The sequence below is a fragment of the Clupea harengus genome, chromosome 9 (genome assembly GCF_900700415.2).
Source record: "Clupea harengus chromosome 9, Ch_v2.0.2, whole genome shotgun sequence".
Classification (NCBI taxonomy): Eukaryota; Metazoa; Chordata; class Actinopteri; order Clupeiformes; family Clupeidae; genus Clupea; species Clupea harengus.
In genome coordinates, this window is record NC_045160.1 from 459,024 (window position 1) to 480,544 (window position 21,521).

The following is a 21,521-nucleotide window of genomic DNA, read 5'->3' on the forward strand; positions in this document are numbered from 1 at the left end:
AAATGTCATCGTGCTGGTCATCTTGTCATCACTTGTACTCTACATGACATTATAGTTTGAAAGGAGCAAGCAAGATTTATTTTACATGATAACTTACAATTCCAAAGCCAAACAGAACAATTACCAACATTACATCTGGTAGTAAGGTACAGGCATGTACAGCCCTCCCAAATAAAGCTAAGTAAATCAAAAAATATAGGCCTAGTAATAAAAAGCACACATCTGGATCTGTATGCATATGTGTGCAGGGGTATACCTGAATTAAAACATTAAGCTCCAAATAGCTACAATGTAAAAAAGAATATCATCATTATTGGTACCCCTTTTTTATTTAAAAATGAACGCGAGTCATACAGTTTGATCAAATTCAAAGGTATTTTGCCTGCGATCAAAACAAAGAGATTGCCAAGAAAAATAATAGAAAACTAAAATTTTCCCTCACACACATACATGCACACTGAAAGGAATGCAGACCGCATACATTAAAAAAAATTATGAACAAACCTCATTTCAAAATCTTCCAAACTTCAAAATCATTTCATTTATATAGCCTATTCATATTGAGGTAAACAATGTTCTTAGCCCTATGAATAGAAGATTATTATTTGTATTGTTCTTTAACTCAAAATGTGGGTACAAAGTATAAGATGCCTAACAGTAAGCATCTGTCTGTGCCTAAAAGGGACCACTATCTGCGGTCACCATATCATAAACAATGATTCAAAATTTGAAATACACTGAGCCAGTGGGTGTAATAGTATTGTTGTCATGTATCATGACTACATAGTACATCACAAAATCAATCAATCCTTTCGGAGTTACAGAGCACACATTCAAAAGTTCTGCAAGGCTTAGGAAGAACAGCCAGTGTTAAAGCCATAATCTTTGAGCAGAAACTGCAGTATTTACATTTAGCAACACATGATTTCAAATTATATTGATTGCTTAATCCAGCACTGTCAATTCATTTATGATGAGAAATGCCAAACACGTTTGTGAAGAACTCTGTGGTTGCAGTCAGTAGGAGTGGACAGGAGTCACTGACAATAATGGAGATCACCTCTCTCCTTGTTTGTCCACAGTTGTTGCCAGTAAAGACTGACTTCCATCTGAACCCGACCCTCTTGTTCTCCACTACCCTTTGCCATGGCATACCTGATTGCAACAACTCATGTTAACCTGTCAACAAACAAATGCAGGAGAAAAAAAAGCAATGTTAGAACTCTTCCAATTGCAAAAAATCCAGAATTTCCCAAATCAGGATGAACACATTTACAGCACAAGCTCCCATGATGTCTGATTTAAAAATCCTGCCACAGAACACACACATAAAAACACACCATGAAAGCAATACTAAAATTATCCCAACAAAGAAATAAAATCTAGTGAGCCAGTAGCTGCCTTTTGTTTTTAGTAGTGAGGGCAGGATATCAAGTACTAAACTTTACAAAAGTCTGCCCTCAAAAGCATTCTATTTCCAAGTCTGTCAACTGTTAAAATATACAGCCAAAAGGTTTTAAACATTTACAGATCAATATACATAAAAACCTTAGCCCTCATAGGTCTTTACAAAACCAAAACAGGACAAAGAAATGAATGAATCAGTCAATCAATTTTTCGTAAAAAACATGCAAACCTGAGTACATGTGCATGACACTGAGCGTGTGTGAGGAAGGGAGAGAGAGAGAGAGTGTGTGTGAGGGAGGGAGAGAGAGAGAGAGTGTGTGTGAGGGAGGGAGAGAGAGAGAGTGTGTGTGAGGAAGGGAGAGAGAGAGAGAGTGTGTGTGAGGGAGGGAGAGAGAGAGAGAGTGTGTGTGAGGGAGGGAGAGAGAGAGAGTGTGTGTGAGGAAGGGAGAGAGAGAGAGAGTGTGTGAGGAAGGGAGAGAAAGAGTGTGAGGGACGGAGAGAAAGAGAAAGACAGAGAGAGAGAGAGAGAGAGTGTGTGAGAGTGAGTGAGTGAGTGCGAGAGAGAAATTAAGTTGAAATGTTCTGCTGAACTGTATGATGTCTTGTGGAGTGTGACTATATTAAAGCCACTGATGTTGAATGCACCTGAGGCTGGATGATCAGGGACATTTTCTTCAGCCTCGCTCTGATGTGGCTCTGTGGTGGGGGACGCCTCATCCTCAATGGTGGGGGACGCCTCATCCTCAGTGGTGGGGGACGCCTCATCCTCAGCGTTAGGTAAAGCATCTGTTCATTTGTTTTTTTTTGTACAAAAAATTATTATTTGACATGAAGCCCAGATATCAGTTGCATTTTGCATAAATACCGTAATTTCCAGACAATTATACATCGATTTTAATGCTTGCTATCTCTAGTTTAGGGAACCATCTTAACAGTTGGTAGTTGCTAGAATGTGTAATATGAACCCATTTTAATATGAAGTGAATAAGAACTCATGTGAATATGAAGCTGCACAGGCACCTTTTTAGGTTTTTAACTCTCCTTACTCTCTTGTGCTTTGGGAACCATCTTCACAGTTGGCAGCTGCTAGTATGTGTTAATAAGGAATTCATGTTAACATGAACTCGTGTTCAAAGCTGCACAGGCACCCATTGCGGTTTCTACCCTTTCCTATTATATATTTTGAGGAGACTGTAACATCAGCTAGATAACTAGCCATCATGCCATGAAACCTGATTTGAACAACGTTGAATTTCTCAAAAGAGTGCGACTGAGAAAAAAAAACATGGTGGACCAAACTCTGTAGATGGTGTAGGTAAGGGATCCGCCGTATTTCCGCTGGGATCGGTATTAAAACCGGAAGTGAGTATGTAATTCCAACAAGTGATCACACCCTTTGTGTAAAATATGCGAATGTCAGCACATTTGATTCTAGAAGAAAAGCCTGTGGTAACAGCAAGTAACGAACTAGTCAGTTGGCGAGCAACTGGATAGCTAACAAGCTAGCTAGATCTAGAGTTTAGGGGTGATGTGCTCTGAGTGCAAAAACAAGATGCAAACTATCAAATTCATTTTTACACATGTAAATAATTTAGAGCTGTGAAAAATAACGCGTTAACGCGTTATGGTTAAATTACAGGATTAATGCGTAAAAAAATTTTTACGCATTTAACTCATGCGCAGAATGAGCTTCAAATATACCCACAATTCCACTCAATCTGCACTAGTCGCTGTTTCTAATGCAGTCAGACGGCAGCTGCTATCCAAACAAACAAACAACATGGATAATTCTGATGAACCTGAGGACTTTCTGGATGGGAAGTTCGTGTTCCAAAAAAACAAAGATGGAACATTCAATAAAACCAAAGTGATATGTACACTCTGCGGGAAGACGTTATCGTTTCACAGTAGCAAATGCGTTGGTCGGCGAGGGGAGTTCAAGTGGAATGCGCCAAACCACCCTCACTTAACAACGTAGGCCCCTGAGTAAATCTGCCTGTGACAAGTTGACTAGCACTGTTGCCAAATGGATTGCAAAAAGCTGTAGACCGATTCATATTGTTGAGGACGAGGGGTTCACCGAAGTTTTGCGAGCATCAAAGCAACGCAAAGACGCACAATAATGACAAAAATCCACGAGCTGTATGATGCTGAAAAGAAAAAAAAGGAAAATGACTTGGCTGCTACGAAACATGTGGCACTGACAGAGGATCACTCAGGGGCGTAACTATAGGGGGTGCAGCAGGTGCGGCTGCACCTGGGCCCGTGGGGTGTCGGGGCCCGTAGCCGGGCCCAAAGATATACATGCGTCGCTCGACGGGCCCCCCTCCAAGTTCGTCGCTCGACAGGCCCACTGTCTGTAAAGCGTCAAATTTTCTCAGATATGCTTATGTTAATATGCGCTATTTTTAAAAAGACGGCAGTGTCAAATGCTATATATACGCTTGAAAAGGCAAACTTATCTCAGTCATGGTTGTTATTATTTTTTGGGGAAAAGTAGCAATTTAGTCTTCTTATAACAAAATCATATGCTTATCCTACATACACTATAGAAACTATCAAACAAACTATCAAAAGTTCTTATTTTCTTTGGTATTTTTGTGATTAGCAATGATGATTGCTGGGTAATATGTATGTTGTTGTCCAATGTCAAGTCTCTATTTGATCATGTGACAATACAATACGCTATAGTTAAACCAATTCGAAGGTCTGATAAGCTAGTAATTAGGTCCTAGTTCATTGAGCACAGCACAACTTTACTCGTAACAATGCCTTTTAAGCACAAGAGTGGAAGTAGAAAAGGGCAAGAGAAAAAAGAACAGGAGGAGAAGGCGGCAAAGCTGCCTAAATTAGATTATTTGGGCTTTTTAACTAGCCCGTCAACGAGGCAGCAGTGCAGCAGTTCAGCTGGGATTAGCATCGCTGTTTCTGCCCTCAGTGGTGTGTCAGCAACCATGCAACAGGTAACCTACGGCTACTGTGATAGATACAGTGCCCTCCACAATTATTGGCACCCTTAGTGAATGTGACCAAAACACGCTATGAAAAAATATGTCTTTGATGTTTATCCTCTCGGTCTTTCACTTAAAATATTCACAAAAATCTTACCTTTTCATTGAAGTACAATTATTGAAATAATACTTTTTTTTTTACATTAAATAAAATATTTTTCTCCTCTTTTCAACAATAGACAGCCTTATAAATCCTGCACCTAAAGTAGATGATAGTCTCTTTTCCACCTCCAAATGTGAGGAATTTGCAGCATTCTTCAGAGATAAGATAACGAACATTAGGAAAAATATTGCTCAAGAAATTCCAAATGTCTTGTTTTCTGATCCCCTTCCACCATGCTGTAACAGTATGAGCTTTTTTGCACTGGCTGATATAGAAATGCTGAGCAAAATAGTGTCACAACTGAAGCCGTCTACATGCCCTCTTGATCCCCTTCCCACCAAATTTTTTAAGACCATCTTTGACTCTGTGTCTAAGGACATTCTAGCCATTATAAACTGTTCCCTGCTTACAGGTATTTTCCCATCAGAACTTAAAACTGCCCTGGTGAGACCCCTCCTGAAGAAAAGCAATTTAGACTCTTCAGTTCTAAACAATTTTAGACCCATCTCTAACCTTCCCTTTCTAAGCAAAATCCTGGAAAAAAATTGTCTTTAAACAGTTAAATAATTTCCTAGATGCTAACTGTGCATTTGACACCTTCCAATCTGGTTTTCGCTCCAATCATAGCACAGAAACGGCATTAGTCAAGGTTGTAAATGATCTCAGGATTAATGCTGACTCCAAAAAACTATCTGTCTTGGCCCTTCTGGATCTGAGCGCAGCCTTTGATACTGTTGATCACAATATCCTTATTGATAGACTTGAAAATTGGGTTGGCCTCACTGGTCCGGTCCTAAACTGGTTTAGGACCTATCTAACTGGCCGGGAATACTTTGTCGCCCTCGGAGACCACAGCTCAAAAAACATTTGTATGACCTGTGGGGTCCCTCAAGGATCCATTTTAGGGCCCTTACTTTTCAGTCTATACATGCTACCCCTTGGTAGTGTAATTAGGAGGCACAACATCGACTATCATAGCTATGCAGATGACACCCAGCTCTATATTTCTGTAACACCCAACAACTACAGCTCTATTGATTGTTTGGTAAATTGCATTTCTGATATAAATGTATGGATGTCACAAAACTTTCTCCAGCTAAACCAAGATAAAACAGAGGTATTAGTCATTGGTGAAAAAAACGAGAGAGAGAAACTAACTGCACACTTAAAAACACTAGCACTTAACACCAAGCACCAAGCCAGAAACCTAGGCGTCATACTTGACTCAGATCTCAATTTTGAAACCCATATCAAAAATATAATTAAAACATCTTTTTATCACTTAAGAAACATTGCTAAGGTGCAACCGTTTCTCGCTCAGGCTGACACCGAAAGACTGATGCACGCGTTTATCACGAGCAGGCTAGACTACTGTAACTCGCTTTTGTCTGGTCTACCAAAAAAAGCCATTAGTCAACTACAAACAATACAGAATGCAGCAGCGCGAGTCCTCACTAAAACAAGACGGAGAGCGCACATCACACCAGTATTAAAATCACTGCACTGGCTACCTGTTAGTTTTAGAATAGATTTCAAGGTTCTCCTACTAGTCTATAAATCACTCCATAGTCATGCACCTGAATATATAACAGACATGCTCTCAAGGTACACACCCAGTAGATCCCTGAGGTCCTCCGGCACTGAACTTCTAACAGTTCCAAAAGCCAGGACAAAGAGACATGGGGAAGCAGCTTTTAGTTTCTATGCCCCCAACCTTTGGAACACTCTGCCAGAATACCTAAGAATGGCCGAAACGGTTGAAACCTTTAAACATGCACTTAAGACATACCTCTTTGATCTCGCTTATCACTCACTGTAAAATGTATTTAACATTTATGGAACATTTATTTATTTACTTATTTCTGTCTCTTTTCAAGTATTTGTACCCCCCCCCCCCCCAGCAGCTGTCTCTTAGTTTGACGATAACTGTGCTGAGCAGTCCTTTATGGTGCCAGTGCGGTTAGTACGTAATTTCCTGTTCATTTATCTCTGGCAAAATCTGTGTCTTTTTATAAGTGTTTTGTAACTTGTAAAATGTATTTATTTAACATTAATGTAACATTTATTTATTTATTTACTTATCTGTGTCTCTTTACAAGTGTTTGTAACCCCCCCCCCCCCAGCAGCTTAGTTTGACGATGACCGTGCTGAGTAGTCCTTTACGGTGGCAGTGCGGTTAGTACGTTTTATTTTATTTTATTCGTTTATCTCTTGAAAATCTGTGTGTTTTATACAAGTGTAACCCCCCCCCCCCCCTTTTCTTTCCTACTGTGAGGCGCATTGTGTTACTTCCTTGTATGAAATGCGCCGTACAAATAAAGTTTGATTTGATTTGATTTGATTTGAAAACATGGGTGCCACAATTATTGGCACCCCTAGAAAATCTTACAATTAAAATCTAACTGAAGTATATTACCAGTCATGTTTTACATTTTTAAGTTCTCCTGTTTGATTAGGAACTCTTTAGTGGTCAACCATGACTTCCTGTTTCACTCGGGTATAAATATGAGGTGACACAGGCCAAATACCCTTAGTCATTCATCAAGATGGGAAAGACAAAAGAACACAGTGTCGAACAAAAAGTTGTTGAGCTGCAGAAATCCGGAAAAGGATATAAGAAAATATCTTAACAGTTGAAAATACCCATTTCCACAATCAGGGCAATAGTTAAGAAGTTCAAAGCGACAGGAGATGTAAGGAATCAGCCTGGAAGAGGACCTATCTGTAAATTGACCCCACGCACCGTGAGGAGGATGGTTCGACTGGCAAAAGAATCTCCAAGGATCACAGCTGGAGAATTGCAGAGGTAAATTGAGTCCTGGGGTCAGAAAGTCTCCAGAACTACCATCAGACGCCACCCCCATCACCACAAGTTGTTTTGGAGGGTTGCCAGAAAAAAGCCTCTGCTGTCAATCAACAACAAACTAAAGCGCCTACAGTTTGCCAAATGTAAGTCAGACTTTCAATGGGACCGACTTATATGGTCAGATGAGACCAAAATAAAGCTTTTTGGCAACAAACATCAAAGGTGGGTTTGGCGTAGACAGAAAGATAGCCATACAGAAAAGCACCTCATACCCACTATGAAGTATGGTGGCGGATCTTTGATGTTGCGGGGCTGTTTTTCTTCCAAAGGCCCTCGACATCTTGTTAGGATACATGGTATCATTGACTCCATCAAATACCAGCAGATATTAAATGAAAACCTAACAGCCCTCTCTAGGAAGCTTAAAATGGGCCGTGTTTGGACCTTCCAGCAGGACAATGATCCGAAGCACACCTCAAAATCAACACAAAAATTGTTCACCGACCGCAGAATAAAGGTTTTTGCCATGGCCATCACAGTCCCCCGACTTAAACCCCATAGAAAATCTGTGGGAAGAGCTGAAGCCGAGTATACAAGCGTTGACCTAAGAATTTGAAGGATCTGGAGAGATACTGTATGTAGGAATAGTCTCAGATCCCGTGCCATGTGTTCACCAACCTCATCACGCATTATAGAAGAAGACTCAGAGCTGTTATCTTGGCAAAGGGAGACTGCTCAAAACATTAAATTAAGGGGTGCCAATAATTGTGGCACACCTGTTTTGGAGAATAATATTTATTTAATGTCAACATTTTTTTTTCTTTCAATAATTTTACTTCAATGAAAAGGTAAGATTTTTGTGAATATTTTGAGTGAAAGACCAAGAGGATAAACAGCAAAGACAGATTTTTTCATAGCCTGTTTTGGTCACATTCACTAAGGGTGCCAATAATTGTGGAGGGCACTGTATACATTTCAAGACAAGGTATAGCCTACATACATTATGGTAGGGCAGGATTACTAGGCTACAAGTTGGGTAAATAGTGGTCGCTATTATTATTGCTTTCTAAAAAAAATTACAGCATACAAACACCTTTGATTAGCGTTTTTTAGACGCGGTTCCGGAAGTAGGGAAGGCTACGATTTATTATTTTTTATTTTTTTATTTTAGCGTTCACTAGGGGGGCCCGTAATAATATCTTGCACCTGGGCCCGTCGTTACTACGTTACGCCACTGGGATCACTGGACCTCTGAGTAACAATAACTACCTGGGTGTAACTGCACATCTAAATCACCAACGAATGGAAGTTAAAGTCATTTACACTAACGTGCATGTAAACAGAAGAGCGCCACTTTGCAGAGGCATGTGCAGAATAGTTCCAAACTGTTGCAAGCAATTGGGCAATTGAAGACAAAACAACCACTAGGGCCTTTAGAGGCATTAGATTGTGTCATGGTGTGGTTAATGGTTGTATGACAAAAAAGAGAAACATTTTCAGCCCTCCTATAAAAACAATGGCTAAGAAGCCCAAATCATTTCTGTTTGATTTAAAAAGAAAAGAAAAATGTTTTATTCAACCATACAATGGCTAAGAAGCCCGAATTCTGTTTAGGATGAAGATTATATTAATGTTCCATATGGAATAGCAAAGATGACTGCTAAAGAACTGCTGAGATGCAAAAAAAGAAAACATGTTAAATGTATATATCCGTCTTTTGTCATAAATCTTTTTGTTCTCACAAAAATATAGAGAGACAATTGGTAATATGTGATTAATCATGATTAATCCACAGAAACCTGTGATTAATTTGATTAAAAATTGTAATCATTTCACAGCCCTAAAATAATTATAAAGTCTTCTTATCAGTGCTATTCAGTACACCACATACCGCAGCAAATTACAAGTGCATAAATTAAACTGAATTAAGTACTCACTTCCGGTTTTAATACCGATCCCAGCGGAAATACAGATCCCTTACCTACAGATGGTCGTATTTGTACATAAAAGTAGTTTGTTTGACCTTTTTTTTGCTTTTTTGAGAAATCGATATTTAACGTCCATTCCCACACAACACCATAACACTAATTAAATGCATGGTTTTCATTTTTGCTTGAAATGCCCACTCCATACAACTTTGAAATGGCTAGTAGCGCCCAACTTCAACTATGTGGCATTTAGTTTTACGTGACAGGATGAGGTGGCATTGAATAACCGGGTGCGGTCCATACACAGGTTTGTTTTATAAATGTACATAAAATACTGTGATGCGGTTCATATACGGCGTGGTTTATAGTTGGGAAAACACAGTAGTAAACCAATAGGGGGGTTGTGGGAAAGGAACAGACATTCTTACCCTTTGATGACTCAGGTGTCTGTGCAGTTGGGTCATTAGTCTGCTCTTCCCTGAGTGGCTCGGAAGAATCTGACTGCTGGCTCGCCGATTCTGCAGATGCTTCAGTCGTTTTATCCACCACCTCTACAGTGACTGAGTCCTCTATTAAAGAACAGACACATTTAAAATATGTTTTTTTTTTTTCAAAGAACATGTATGTTGTCTAAATGTGGATAGTACATCCCATATGAACGGACACAGAGATGCCTTCTCGACTCTGCCAAGCCCTGCAACTCAGCCACCAGGTAACTGACCACTTCAGCTGTGGCTAAGTGCAAATGTTCTTCTACTTGGACCCCAATGACGACTACTACTTACATCTATAATTATTCTCTCTCTTGTATACCTTCAATAAAAGTGTTTGTGTGGCCAGAGGGGTCCTTAATCCTATTCTAAGATGTCACAAACTCACCTCAGTGTGGCACTATAAACAGCAGATTTACATTTGTAGAGCTTGCATCTGAAGAGCTGGTTTTGACTAGAACCAGGGTCAGCATGTACCTGTGTGTGCTGGCGAGTCCTTGCCCTTGTTCTCCTGACTGGTGTTAGTCTCTGAGCTGCTGCTAGGCCTGAGTGGGCTTTCCTCCATGCTGGTGCGGGGGGACAGCATCTCCATCTCCTCCCCCCAGTCACTGACGGGCTGGTGGCCCTCCGGGGGAAAGAAGGGGCTGAGCGGCTTACCCCCCTCTGGAGACGCCTGGGCATCCTGTGTGGAAGGGATGCGGACCACCGGCGTTGTGCGCTTTTCTTTGGGGCTTGACGTGGCGGGCTGACGCGGGGGCGTGGAGGGGGCATCCTCCACGTCGCCTTCCTCATCTCCGTCGCTGGCGTCCTCCCACTCGTCCTCATCCTCCTCCCTGGCGCCTGCCTCCGGAGGCACCTCAGGGGCTGGTTTTTCCACCGCTGCTTCCACCTGGTGATGAAGACCCGTGGAGAGCCCACACTTTTAATCAGTGAACAACCCCAACACCAAACATGAATACACGCCAAGTCTTAGGAGAAATTAGGAGTCACCTCAGTCTTCTCCTTGACAGGTTTTTCTTTTCCTTTAGTGAGTTCCTCCTTCTGCTCTGTCTCCTCCTCATTGTCTGCTTTCCAGCGATTATCATGCATACTGAGAAAATGTATCAACATGTACCGCTTAGTTCATTTTTTTTTTTTTTAATTACTTGAATAATATTTTCCAGTCATTAGATGGTCAGTGGAGGTACTCGTACCTATAGTTGTCCTGGCCTCGGCCCTTCCTCTGCATTTTACCCTTGTGGTCCCCATCTCTTGGACCGGTGCTCCCTAAGTAATCCCCAAACTTTGGGGCCCTTGGGGGTCTTTTGTTCTCATCTAAAAGGAAAGAGACAATATAAAACCTTAAAAATAACTACCCCACATTTACTAAATGGTCTTTGTAAACAAGCCCATCACTCCAACAGGCTTGTGTAATACTGTACCACTCTTCTTCAAAATGCAGCACATTATACATCATATCACTGCTGTAACTGTCTTACAACTGTCTTTACATTACAGAGTCTTTTAGCTATATTAGTCTGCTTTGTGTGAAAGAATGGACAAAAGAAAGTCTTATTATCAGTTTCCCTTTGTGTTATGTGTGTGTGCCACTAATGACTTGCCTCTTCTGCTGCTGTGTCTTGGCGTAGGGTCACCAGCTCCTTCAGGGTCCTCCTTGAACCTTTGAGAATGAATAAAGGCAGAGAACACATAATGAGTGACAAGCATAGGAGGGCGCTTTTTTAATGCAGACTTTGAACATCACACACTCACATGGTGTCTGTCTTCTCAGCGTCCCATTCTCGTTTCCACTGACCAGTGGCATTGCGGTGACGCGCCATTCGCTCCTCGTCAATCTGGTCCCGCTCCTTTTTCCAGCGGAGGTACTCGGCACGCTCTCGACCCGTCATGGACACAGTCATGTCCACTGAGCCTTTGCCTCCTAACCGGTGACTCTGACAATGGAAAAGCAGACAATCAACTCTATTGACTGGCTTTTAAAACCAGGTCCCGCTCTATAGTGAGAGCATTCTACTGGCGAGATATAAACAATGGGTAACAGTGACTCTGACAACTAACTTGGTCTGTATGGAAATCTCATTAACACTAATGGAAGGAGAACTGGCTCAAGACAGTATGACAAATAAATCTGAAATGAACATCCATCATGAATTTTATCAACTTGGTAACACTGGTGTTGTAGAAAAAAGCCGGTCATGGGCATTTTGTGCCAACTTATGTGATTGTATCCTTAAGAATGAAGGAATGAATAGGGGTCACAAATGAGCGTGATTTACCAGCCACTCCTTCTCCACCTCTGGTCCCGTCTTCACACTCTCAAAATCCAGCCCACCCCAGTTGCGGACATGCCGGCGGCTGCCCTCCTTGCGATCTATGTCTGGGACTGGCCCACAGCGACGTGGGTCATCTAGAAAGTTCCTAATGGGCTTTTCACCTTCAACCTAAAAAAAAGAAACTTCAACCTTTAAAACATCTCAAACTATGTTTCAAGGGCCCCATTGTTTGTTTTTACCATACAGAGATATACATACCATTTGACCTCTTTCATATTCATTTATCTTCTCCATCTCCTCATTCATCATTGCAATGTTCTGTCTCCTCTTCTCCTCCCACTCCTAACAGAGAGGAAGAGTCCATCATTAATGACAAAAATAACAGGAAAACTAAATGGTAAAGGTGAATTTCACATTGGTATATTTGTCCCTTGAAACCCTTTAATATCCCAAATTGTCTTGCAAAACAATAACTTAAAAAAATAACTTAAAACATAGGTATGGGTTTTAGCGGTTTCATCTTGAAAACTTGAATTGTACAAGATATGAGAGCTTTAACTGAAGAAATTAACCTGAGATTTCCTGTCTGAGCCTGATCCACCTCTCCCTCTCATTGCCCCCCGTGGTGTGCGACCCCCTCGGGCAGGCCTCTCTCCCCCCTCGTCGTCGTCTCTCTGCGGTCTGTCAGGGAGGAGGTCGTGTTTCTCCTGCCGAGGTTCCCTCCTCTCTGGCCGAGGTTCCCTCCTCTCCGGCCGAGGTTCCCTCCTCTCCGGCCGAGGTTCCCTCCTCTCCAGCCGGGGACCTCCACCTCGCTGCCCGCCTCTGTGCCACACTGACCCAGGCCTTTGAGAAGGGCCTTCAACACCTGACCGGGGCGCATCGGCCGTCTCTGAGCCGTGCTGAGCTGCTGCTTTCCTGTCATTTACCACACGGTTTTGCTGCAAGGACACAACAAAGTTAGTATTGGTAAACACACATAAGTAGAAACACTTACAACATCCATGTTATACAGTCTGACCTTAGGAGAAAAAAGCCATATAGATGTCTAAAGTAATGGCTCTGCATCATCCATAGACATGTTTGCAGGTGCAACAGTAGACACAAATATACCCATGTCATCGGCGCAAAAACATGGCCAAGCAATATATTCCGTTCAGTCATTAATACTTATGCTACTTACTACCTAACCAATTGGGTTTGGGTCTTACCGCTCCAGGTTTGGAAAGGTCTACAGTTACAGTGAAAGTGTCCTTCTCTGACTTTCTGTCCTTCTCTGGCCAGTCGTCTTGCTCATGAGGACGAGTCCTTCTGGGAATCCTCACAGCAATGCCCTCGTCCTCTGCCTTTTTCTTATCCTCCTCGATTTCCTATTGAGCCATCACAAAAACACAAAGCCCATATCATTTCTGTTTTCATTTTAAACTTCATCAACACTCCTATTTTTAAAAACATACACCATATAAAGCAATCGGTGTATCCTGTCCCAGAAGAGGACGAACCTTGCACAGGAAACCAACCTGAACCCAGCCCAGCAAGACATGCAGTGGAAAAGAAGATCCAGGGGCGAAGGCCACTGATCAAGTGGCCAAAATCCTGCGAAAAGGCACTGTGGATGGAGGTCAACACTGACCTCTGCAACATCTTAGAGGGGCTCAAAGGCATCACCAGGAAGAAGCTGGAGAAAATGGGAGATCTTATATACAGCTATGGATCGGAAAGGCTTGGAGCAGTCGAAAGAAAGAGATCTGAACCGACAATCCCCACTAAGTCCAGGAGGCAGAATGAAATAGATCACCTAGTCAGAGAGAGGAGGCAGCTGAAGAAGCAGTGGAGGAAAGCCACAGAGGAGGAAAAGGTGGGCATCAACGTCTTGCAGGAGGCCATCCGGAGTAGACTTGTGACACTGAGAAGAGCGGAAAATCTGGTAAAGAAGCGCAGAAGGAAGGAACAGACAAGATCACGCTTCTACAAAGACCCCTTCAAATTTGTGAAAAGTCTCTTTACAGCGGAGAAGTGGAGGCCTCTCAGTGTCAAAGAGGTCCTAACGGAGTTCCATACAGGCTCTACAAAAATGCACCAGAAGCTCATGAGGGTGGTCTGGCAAAAGAAGGAGATACCAACATCCTGGCAGAGAGCTGGAGGAATCCTTATCCCAAAGGAAAAGGACTCATCAGAAATCGGCCAATTCCGCCAGATCAGCCTCCTAAACGTCGAGGGGAAGATATTCTTCAGTGTGGTCGCTCACAGGCTGGCAGGATACCTGCAAAGAAACCATCTGATTGACACATCAATCCAGAAAGCAGGCATCTCTGGCTTCTCCGCTTGTCTGGAACATGCGAGTACCATCTGGCATCAGATCAAAGTTGCCAAGACGGAGGGAACAGATCTTCACGTGGTGTTCCTGGATCTCGCCAACGCCTTTGGCTCAGTCCCTCACAACCTCCTCTGGACCGCATTTGACTTCTTCAGGGTCCCTGTAGCCCTAACAAGCCTGGTCAAGGCCTACTTCCAGGACGTGCAGGTGTGCTTGTCAACAGCAGAGTACACCGCAGCATCTAGAAGTGGGAATTATGGCCGGCTGCACCATCTCCCCGCTAGCCTTCACAATGGCCATGGAGATGATAATTTGAGCATCTCGGTGGGTGGTTGGAGGACAGCTTATAAGACCTGGCCTGAGGCTGCCGCCTGTGAGAGCTTACATGGACGACCTTACCACCCTCACCACGACCAAGGCTTGCACTGTACGGCTGCTGAGAAATCTGCAAGATAACATCGAGCTGGCTCGGATGAAGATCAAGCCGAGCAAGTCCAGAAGCATCTCCATCGTCAAGGGCAAGCTGTCAGACCAACGCTTTCTCATTGGCGATGAGCCTATTCCAACTGTCTCTGAGAAGCCTGTGAAGAGCCGATGGTATGATGCCTCCCTTAAGGACAAAGAGCAAGTAGATCAGCTCAGGAAGGATGTAGCCAGCGGCCTGGAGAACATCAACAGAACCGCACTACCTGGCAAGTTGAAGCTCTGGTGTATGCAGTTCGGGCTCCTTCCACGCCTCTCATGGCCACTTACCATGTATGAAGTCCCGATCTCAAAGGTGGAAAAGCTGGAGAGGCTGGTCAGCTCATATGCAAGGAAGTGGCTTGGGCTTCCCAGGTGCCTCAGCAGTATAGGGCTCTATGGCAAAGGAGTATTAGAACTGCCCATTTCCAGTCTAGCAGAGGAGTATAAATGCGCCAAAGTTAGACTGGAGATGATGCTATTGGATTCGAGTGATCTTAGCCAGTGGTACGGAGAAGACCCGACATGCTCCCTCTGCCCAACTCCAGCTACACTAAAGCACATCCTGGTGGGCTGCAAGACCGGCGTCACTCAAGGCCGGTACACCTGGCGACACAACCAGGTGCTACAGTGTCTTGCGGCAGTGCTGGAGAGTCAACGGATGAGCGTCAATGCCCTTCCTCCACCATCTCGTAGGCCGGCAACAACATTTGTCCGGGAGGGCGGGGGCCAAGCCACTCTCACCACCACAAGACCAGAAACTGGACAGCTAGGTGGGGCACGGGACTGGAAGATGCTGGCAGACCTAGGCCAGAAGCTCAGATTTCCAGCAGAAATAGCAACATCAAATCTGCGACCAGACCTTGTGCTTTGGTCGGCCTAACTCAAGCAGGTCTATATCATCGAGCTCACGGTGCCCTGGGAGAGTGCGGTGGAGGAGGCCTACGAGCGCAAGAAGCTAAGATATGCGGACCTTGCAGCAGACGCACAACAACGAGGCTGGAAAGCTAAGGTCTGCCCAGTTGAAGTAGGCTGAAACAATCAGCGAAACATCAAAGAAGGAGGGCGCCCACTTGACAACCCATAGGATGCCATCAATCATTCGACCAACCCACAGAGTCTCGAGTATGCAGAAAGGGATATTAACACCTTGTCCTACATAACAGATCAGGAGCAAAAGATGTATATCAGATGTAATTCAACCAAATACATGAAATAACCATAAATTCATCATTAAGAAAATGTTTAATTAATGAAAAAGCATATCGCAATTGCCACTTTTTGAGGTATGTTTTTATAGGCAACTAGTATTGGCATTATCTTTAAATGTATTTTTATATATGGTTATATGATAAACAGATAAACAAATATGTTATTCCCAGTAGCCACCCAGTCTACACTTTGTAGTTCTGTGGTCCATAACGAGCCACCCTGTGAAAATGTAAGAAAAGTTCACAGAGCATCATCGCCAATTATATCATCAAAACAGACCAGCTATCATCCTAGTAATATTTGATCAGGGCCATCTGTGTTTGTGTTGGTGTCTGTAGGTTTTTGTATGCATGTGTTTTAAAAGTTAGCGCACTAGGTTTAGACCAAAACTCCTGACTGCTGATTTAATGGGACTCACCTGATACCTCCGAACTAGAGCCTCGTTCTTCTTGCGAAGTGCTTCAATACGTCTGTCCAGCTCAGCATCCTTTTCCTCCTTGGTCTTAATTTCAACAGCAGCAGACTTTCCCAAAGAAAACAGGTGACAGTGAATTAGTTATTTATTAATTCTAATAATTTTTTTATCAGATCGCCTTTTTCGCCATTGCCCTAACTGTACTAGCTCAATGGTTCTTAAAGATTTTGAGGTGTGACTTCTCCATTTAGTAGAATGATGGTTGTTCTGTAGTCTTGTAGAGCCAGACACATACTACAAAGCGTGTGTGTGGATAGCAATGGGGAAATTTGGCTTGAATGTGGGTGAGAATAATGATCTGATGTGATTTCTAAACTGATCCAACATTCATCAGGGCAAAGTTCAAAGTAGCAGAGTTGGGTAAAATAGAAATGTGCAATGGTGAATGATTCTGTTGTCGTGGGTGGGTTGTAGCCTAAATGGAAGGCCAGCCCCAATCCATAATTCAAATTGGTCGTGCACACTCATTAATGTACCTAGGTCATATTACACATTTTTGTTTAGATACATTGCATTTATACAAAAGGTATGGAGCCAGAAACATCAGGCAGATTTAATCCACTGCCACTCATCACAGGCTGAATGTGATATTAGTATAGGTGGGAAAAATGTACAGAGGATGGGTTGGAGCTACAGAAAAGCTTGCTCTTGGGCTATATGTAATTGTTTCTGTTAATAATGTAAGCTTTTCAGACCATGTAATCTTACCAACTGCCCTCTTTTTTTCAATAATGTTATCACATATAAGAGTATATGTGACCCACCTGGGATGACCCAGTATTGTAGGGTCTGGATGACATATCAGATGATTGTTGGAGCTCAGAGGCACATCTATGTGTACCATTCAGTTCATGCCGTCATTCTTGACTTAAACTTAAAAACCATGTGATTTCATTAGTGTTTTAGTTTGCAATGGAACTTTATTCACAGAAATATACACACCAATTTAAAAAAAAAGATCCCCACTAGTTCTTTTGAAATGCTTTTTGGAAGCCACTGTAACTTGAGAACCCGGTGTTAGCCTACTTGGTCACTGAGACAGTGACGTGATAAGGTAGGCCCGGGTTCCTGGCTAGAGGTATACGATGGGAAACTCACCATGGCTAACAGCCCTTGTAGACGTGCCTTAAATGCACGATTTTTCTCCCAGTTTCGCTCAGGAATCTCTGGAACAGCTCGTGGACACTGATTCAAAATGCAACAAGCAAAACATTAAAACATTACTAGTGCCTCTGGAATAACAATTAGCTAATCTTTTGGTTTGCATAAATCCACCGGTCAAAAAACCCTACGTTTCTCGAAGGTTTACAACACGGTTCCTGTTTAGGGTTAGGCAGCACACAAGTATAACGATTCAGCATTGTGCTCAATGCGCTCGTTCCCTGAAAGTAAGTCAACGACTGTCTAGTAAGACAGCATGTTGCGCCTAGTACAAGTTCTGAACTATAAGGTGTCCCTCAAACTCGAACGACCAGTTAAAAAGTCAACTTCATTACACCTACAACGTCTTATTTTGAGGTAAGGAAAACGCATAGTTTAATCTTTTGCAAGCTTCTGTACACATTTGACAGTCCACAGATGTGCTTAGTGATGTATCAGGCTAATTCTACAGCCAGCGTGTGAAGCTAATCCTCTCAATGCTCTCAAATTGGCCCAATCAGATTACCTTGAAAGCGGGACGATGTTAACAACGAAAACAAGTCCTTCAAATGTACACGACCAACACTTAAAGAAAATACTTAAAGTAACTGTAACGTTACCAGCGTATTGTTCAGGGCATCTTAGTACGGCAACGGGGAATGAAACTGGCGATTACTATCTTTACAACTATAGAAAAACGTAAAACGTTACACTAAGTGGGCTAGAATATTCGCATATCGTACCACTTTTTTTACCTGTATCTAGAAGTATCGTCCGCTGCGCTGCAATCTGTTTGCAGCGTTACAAAGTATCAATTTCTTTTCTATATAACTTATGCACACAGCCGCGTTACACGGCTCCATCAACAGTGATAGCTTGTTTCACTTCCGGGTGAACATAAACTCGTTGTAGTGGCGGCTCATTCCAGACGAATACTGCCACCCACTGTAGCACATGGGTAGCTCTACAGAAGTGGCTGGAATTAAAATCAATTAAATATCACCCCTGAATCTCTTCATCTTATGTGTTGTGATCTAAATTGATAAAAAAAACACACTAAATACACGTAAAATGATAATATATTAATTTCCCCTTGTATTAGAATACTGCACTGCTAAATAGTAATTTATATGTCTTTTCTTCTACTTTTAAATTTGAATTCAAATATAGCATATGAACTTTGTAGAATGTCACATGCTAAAATGTTTTAGACTATTTTCCAAATGAGGAGAGGGGGACGATATTTGCTGGCGTGACTTGCTGTGTGATTTCTTTTTGTAGGTATGTAAGCATTTAATTAGTAGCAACAACAAAAACTCACAGAATCCCTGTCATGTATTTCATTTGGGCCTACTTATTTCTACTGTTAAGCACTTTGAGCTGCATTGTTTTGTATGAAAGGTGCTATAAAAATAAAGTTGTATTATTATTATGTTATACCAAAATAACAACTAGAAACAGTTCTTCAACCTTTTTCAGTTTCCTCAGAGAGAGCTCACTATAACAGTGGTACAAGCTCTATCTATCCAGGCTACATCTATCCAGGCCACATCTATCCACTGCCAGCTTCAGGTGTTATCACATCTTAATGAGAGGCTTAAGGGTCCTAAGACATATTTTAAAATGTTGAAATAATGAAAAACAATCTGACTTAAAGTTCCTTCATCCCTGGCAGGGACAGATAACCCTTCCACAGGCCCCTGGGCTAGGGCCCAACTACATACTAGGAACTACATACTACATACTACTACGACATACTCTCTAACTGTTGTGATTTTAGTCCAGAGGAGTGTACCTCCTGACATCTAATTGTGGTATAACTGTTTGACTCTGAATGCCCCAAAAATATCCTTTTAAGTTATATATCTTAGCCTGTTAATGTTTTAATACAGTCAAATTAATTAATATGCTTTAACAAATGGCTTGGCCTTTCTGAACCCTGTTCTGGTCAAATATACACATGTTAACTATATTTCCTCACAAAATGGTATGTTCTTTTCCTACACTAGTCAAAGCACCCGCCGACACAGACCTGCAACCAAGCATATGGGACAATACAAGAATTACTGAACTGAAGAATTACCTCAGGTCAGTGTGCTCCACAAAATTGTACTCTTTGACTTGTCAGAGTATGCTGTTAATGGATTCTTGAAGGACACTTGAATGTTTGCCATGCATTCACAAATATGACTCTTGTGTGTGTGTGTGTGTGTGTGTGTGTGTGTGTGTGTTTGTGTGTGTGTGTGTGTGTGTGTGTGTGTGTGTGTGTGTGTGTGTGTGTGTGTGTGTGTGTGTGTGTGTGTGTGTGTGTGTGTGTGTGTGTGTGTGTGTGTCTGTGTGTGTGTCTGTGTGTTTGTGTGTCTGTGTGAATGTGTGTGTCTATTTGACATGAGCTATTTTCTCCACCAGGTGTCTCACCAAGCGGCATTCACATAACAAACTTCACATGATGAGTCTCCTTAGTGTAGCCAAGGTGTTGACAGTTTCACTGTCCTAATTCTCTTTGACTGAGATCACGACATCTGTAAACACCCCCACCTTTTGTTTCTTGTATCAAATTCAATTGATCAAAACCACAGGATGTGTGCTGTCTTGCACCGGTGCACCAACAACCTGAAGCTTGCCAACACACTAACTGGTGTCTTTTGGCAGTATAGCTGGCAATGTCATGCTGTGAAAGCTTTTCTTCCATTTTTGCAGGGTATTCCAGCCTGGTACACAAAACTACATAGGGCATATCCTGGATGGCTAGTGGTAAAAGACACGGGTGTTTATCTGTCCTTCACATGACCATAGGCTATCAAAATGAATTTGAGGATGGTACCAAAACTAGTTGCCTATAAAACCAAATCAAACAGTGTCAAATTGTTGCATAGTGTTACTTTAATGTCATACACCTGCTAATATAAAAACAAGCAAAATACCCAAAAACTTTCACTGTTCATTGTAATGATTTGACAGTATTCTCCCTTACAACAACACAGTTAAAAAAGTGGGATGTATTGCTATTAGGCCTACTGGTATCAGCTACAAGGCTGATACTAGACTTCAGGAGACATACAAAATTTGAAGAGTATCGAGAAAATCTGAATAAATACAAGACGATCTTAGTACCAATTGGTCTCCCTAAATAACCAAAACAAACATGTCAGTTCCAGCAGCTTTTTATACCCCACTGCCAGAAAACTGGAAATGGCTTCAGTAAGACAACGGCAGTGCCAAGTAAGGAGTTTCCTGTCTCCACCGTAGAGAAGTTTGCGGAAACTGTGAAGCAGGTCAAAAAAGCCAGGAGGAATAAAACAAGCTAAAATGAACCCTCTTTCGGTAACATGTCAATGGAAAATCACCCAATAATAAACAAGCTATACAATGAATACGTGAATAGGGTTAATAATTCTTCTTTACCCAAATTTGTAACAAAACGCAGTTGCTGGGTATCAAGGCCTGATAAACAAGCAGCATGTACTGCCAACAGACAATCATAATGTGGGCACTTCTACTTAAACAGACCATACCTACATCACTCTGTAGGTAATTTCTTCAATGCAATTGAACTCTATATACAGCTAAAGACAGAAGGCAGAAATGTGACTGACAATTTCAGCAGGAACAACCATGCAGTCTTTAGTAGTGTGTTGGAATATGTTATGTTGGTGAATGTTATACCACATCCTCAGACTGCATAGTCAGGGTTGGCAGGAGGGCTGAAGGGACACAGTGTCAGGTCTGGCAAGCAGAATACACTGAATCAAATGCAAATGGAAAGCCGGTCATCAGAGAGCTCCCACACAGCTTTAATCTGGAAGTTACTTTTATCTGGTGCAATTTTCTTATGTATCAGATAATGCTACAACGTATCGTATGATGAAAGACCTTTTTCAGTTGGCCTATTGTTTATG

At 42.2% G+C, this 21,521-nt stretch overlaps 1 protein-coding gene across 2 annotated transcripts; it reads right to left on the bottom strand.

The window, feature by feature from the left end:
- Positions 1-52: 52 nt before the first annotated feature.
- Positions 53-18,521, bottom strand: ccdc9 (coiled-coil domain containing 9). 2 transcript variants are annotated; one of them, XM_031572962.2, is made up of 15 exons: positions 18,378-18,521; positions 17,581-17,667; positions 16,426-16,530; positions 13,228-13,386; positions 12,592-12,957; positions 12,278-12,361; positions 12,023-12,187; positions 11,499-11,680; positions 11,348-11,406; positions 10,940-11,060; positions 10,737-10,836; positions 10,404-10,635; positions 9,684-9,824; positions 2,053-2,193; positions 53-1,179 (listed from the first exon to the last, which is right to left on the bottom strand). In XM_031572962.2, the coding sequence occupies exons 2-15, from the start codon at positions 17,581-17,583 to the stop codon at positions 1,175-1,177; spliced, it is 1,863 nt and encodes a 620-aa protein (XP_031428822.1). In that variant the 5' UTR covers positions 17,584-17,667; positions 18,378-18,521; the 3' UTR covers positions 53-1,174. The 2 variants fall into 2 exon arrangements, with proteins under 2 accessions (XP_031428822.1, XP_012686379.2); XM_012830925.3 differs by having other exon boundaries at positions 10,224-10,635.
- Positions 18,522-21,521: the final 3,000 nt, after the last annotated feature.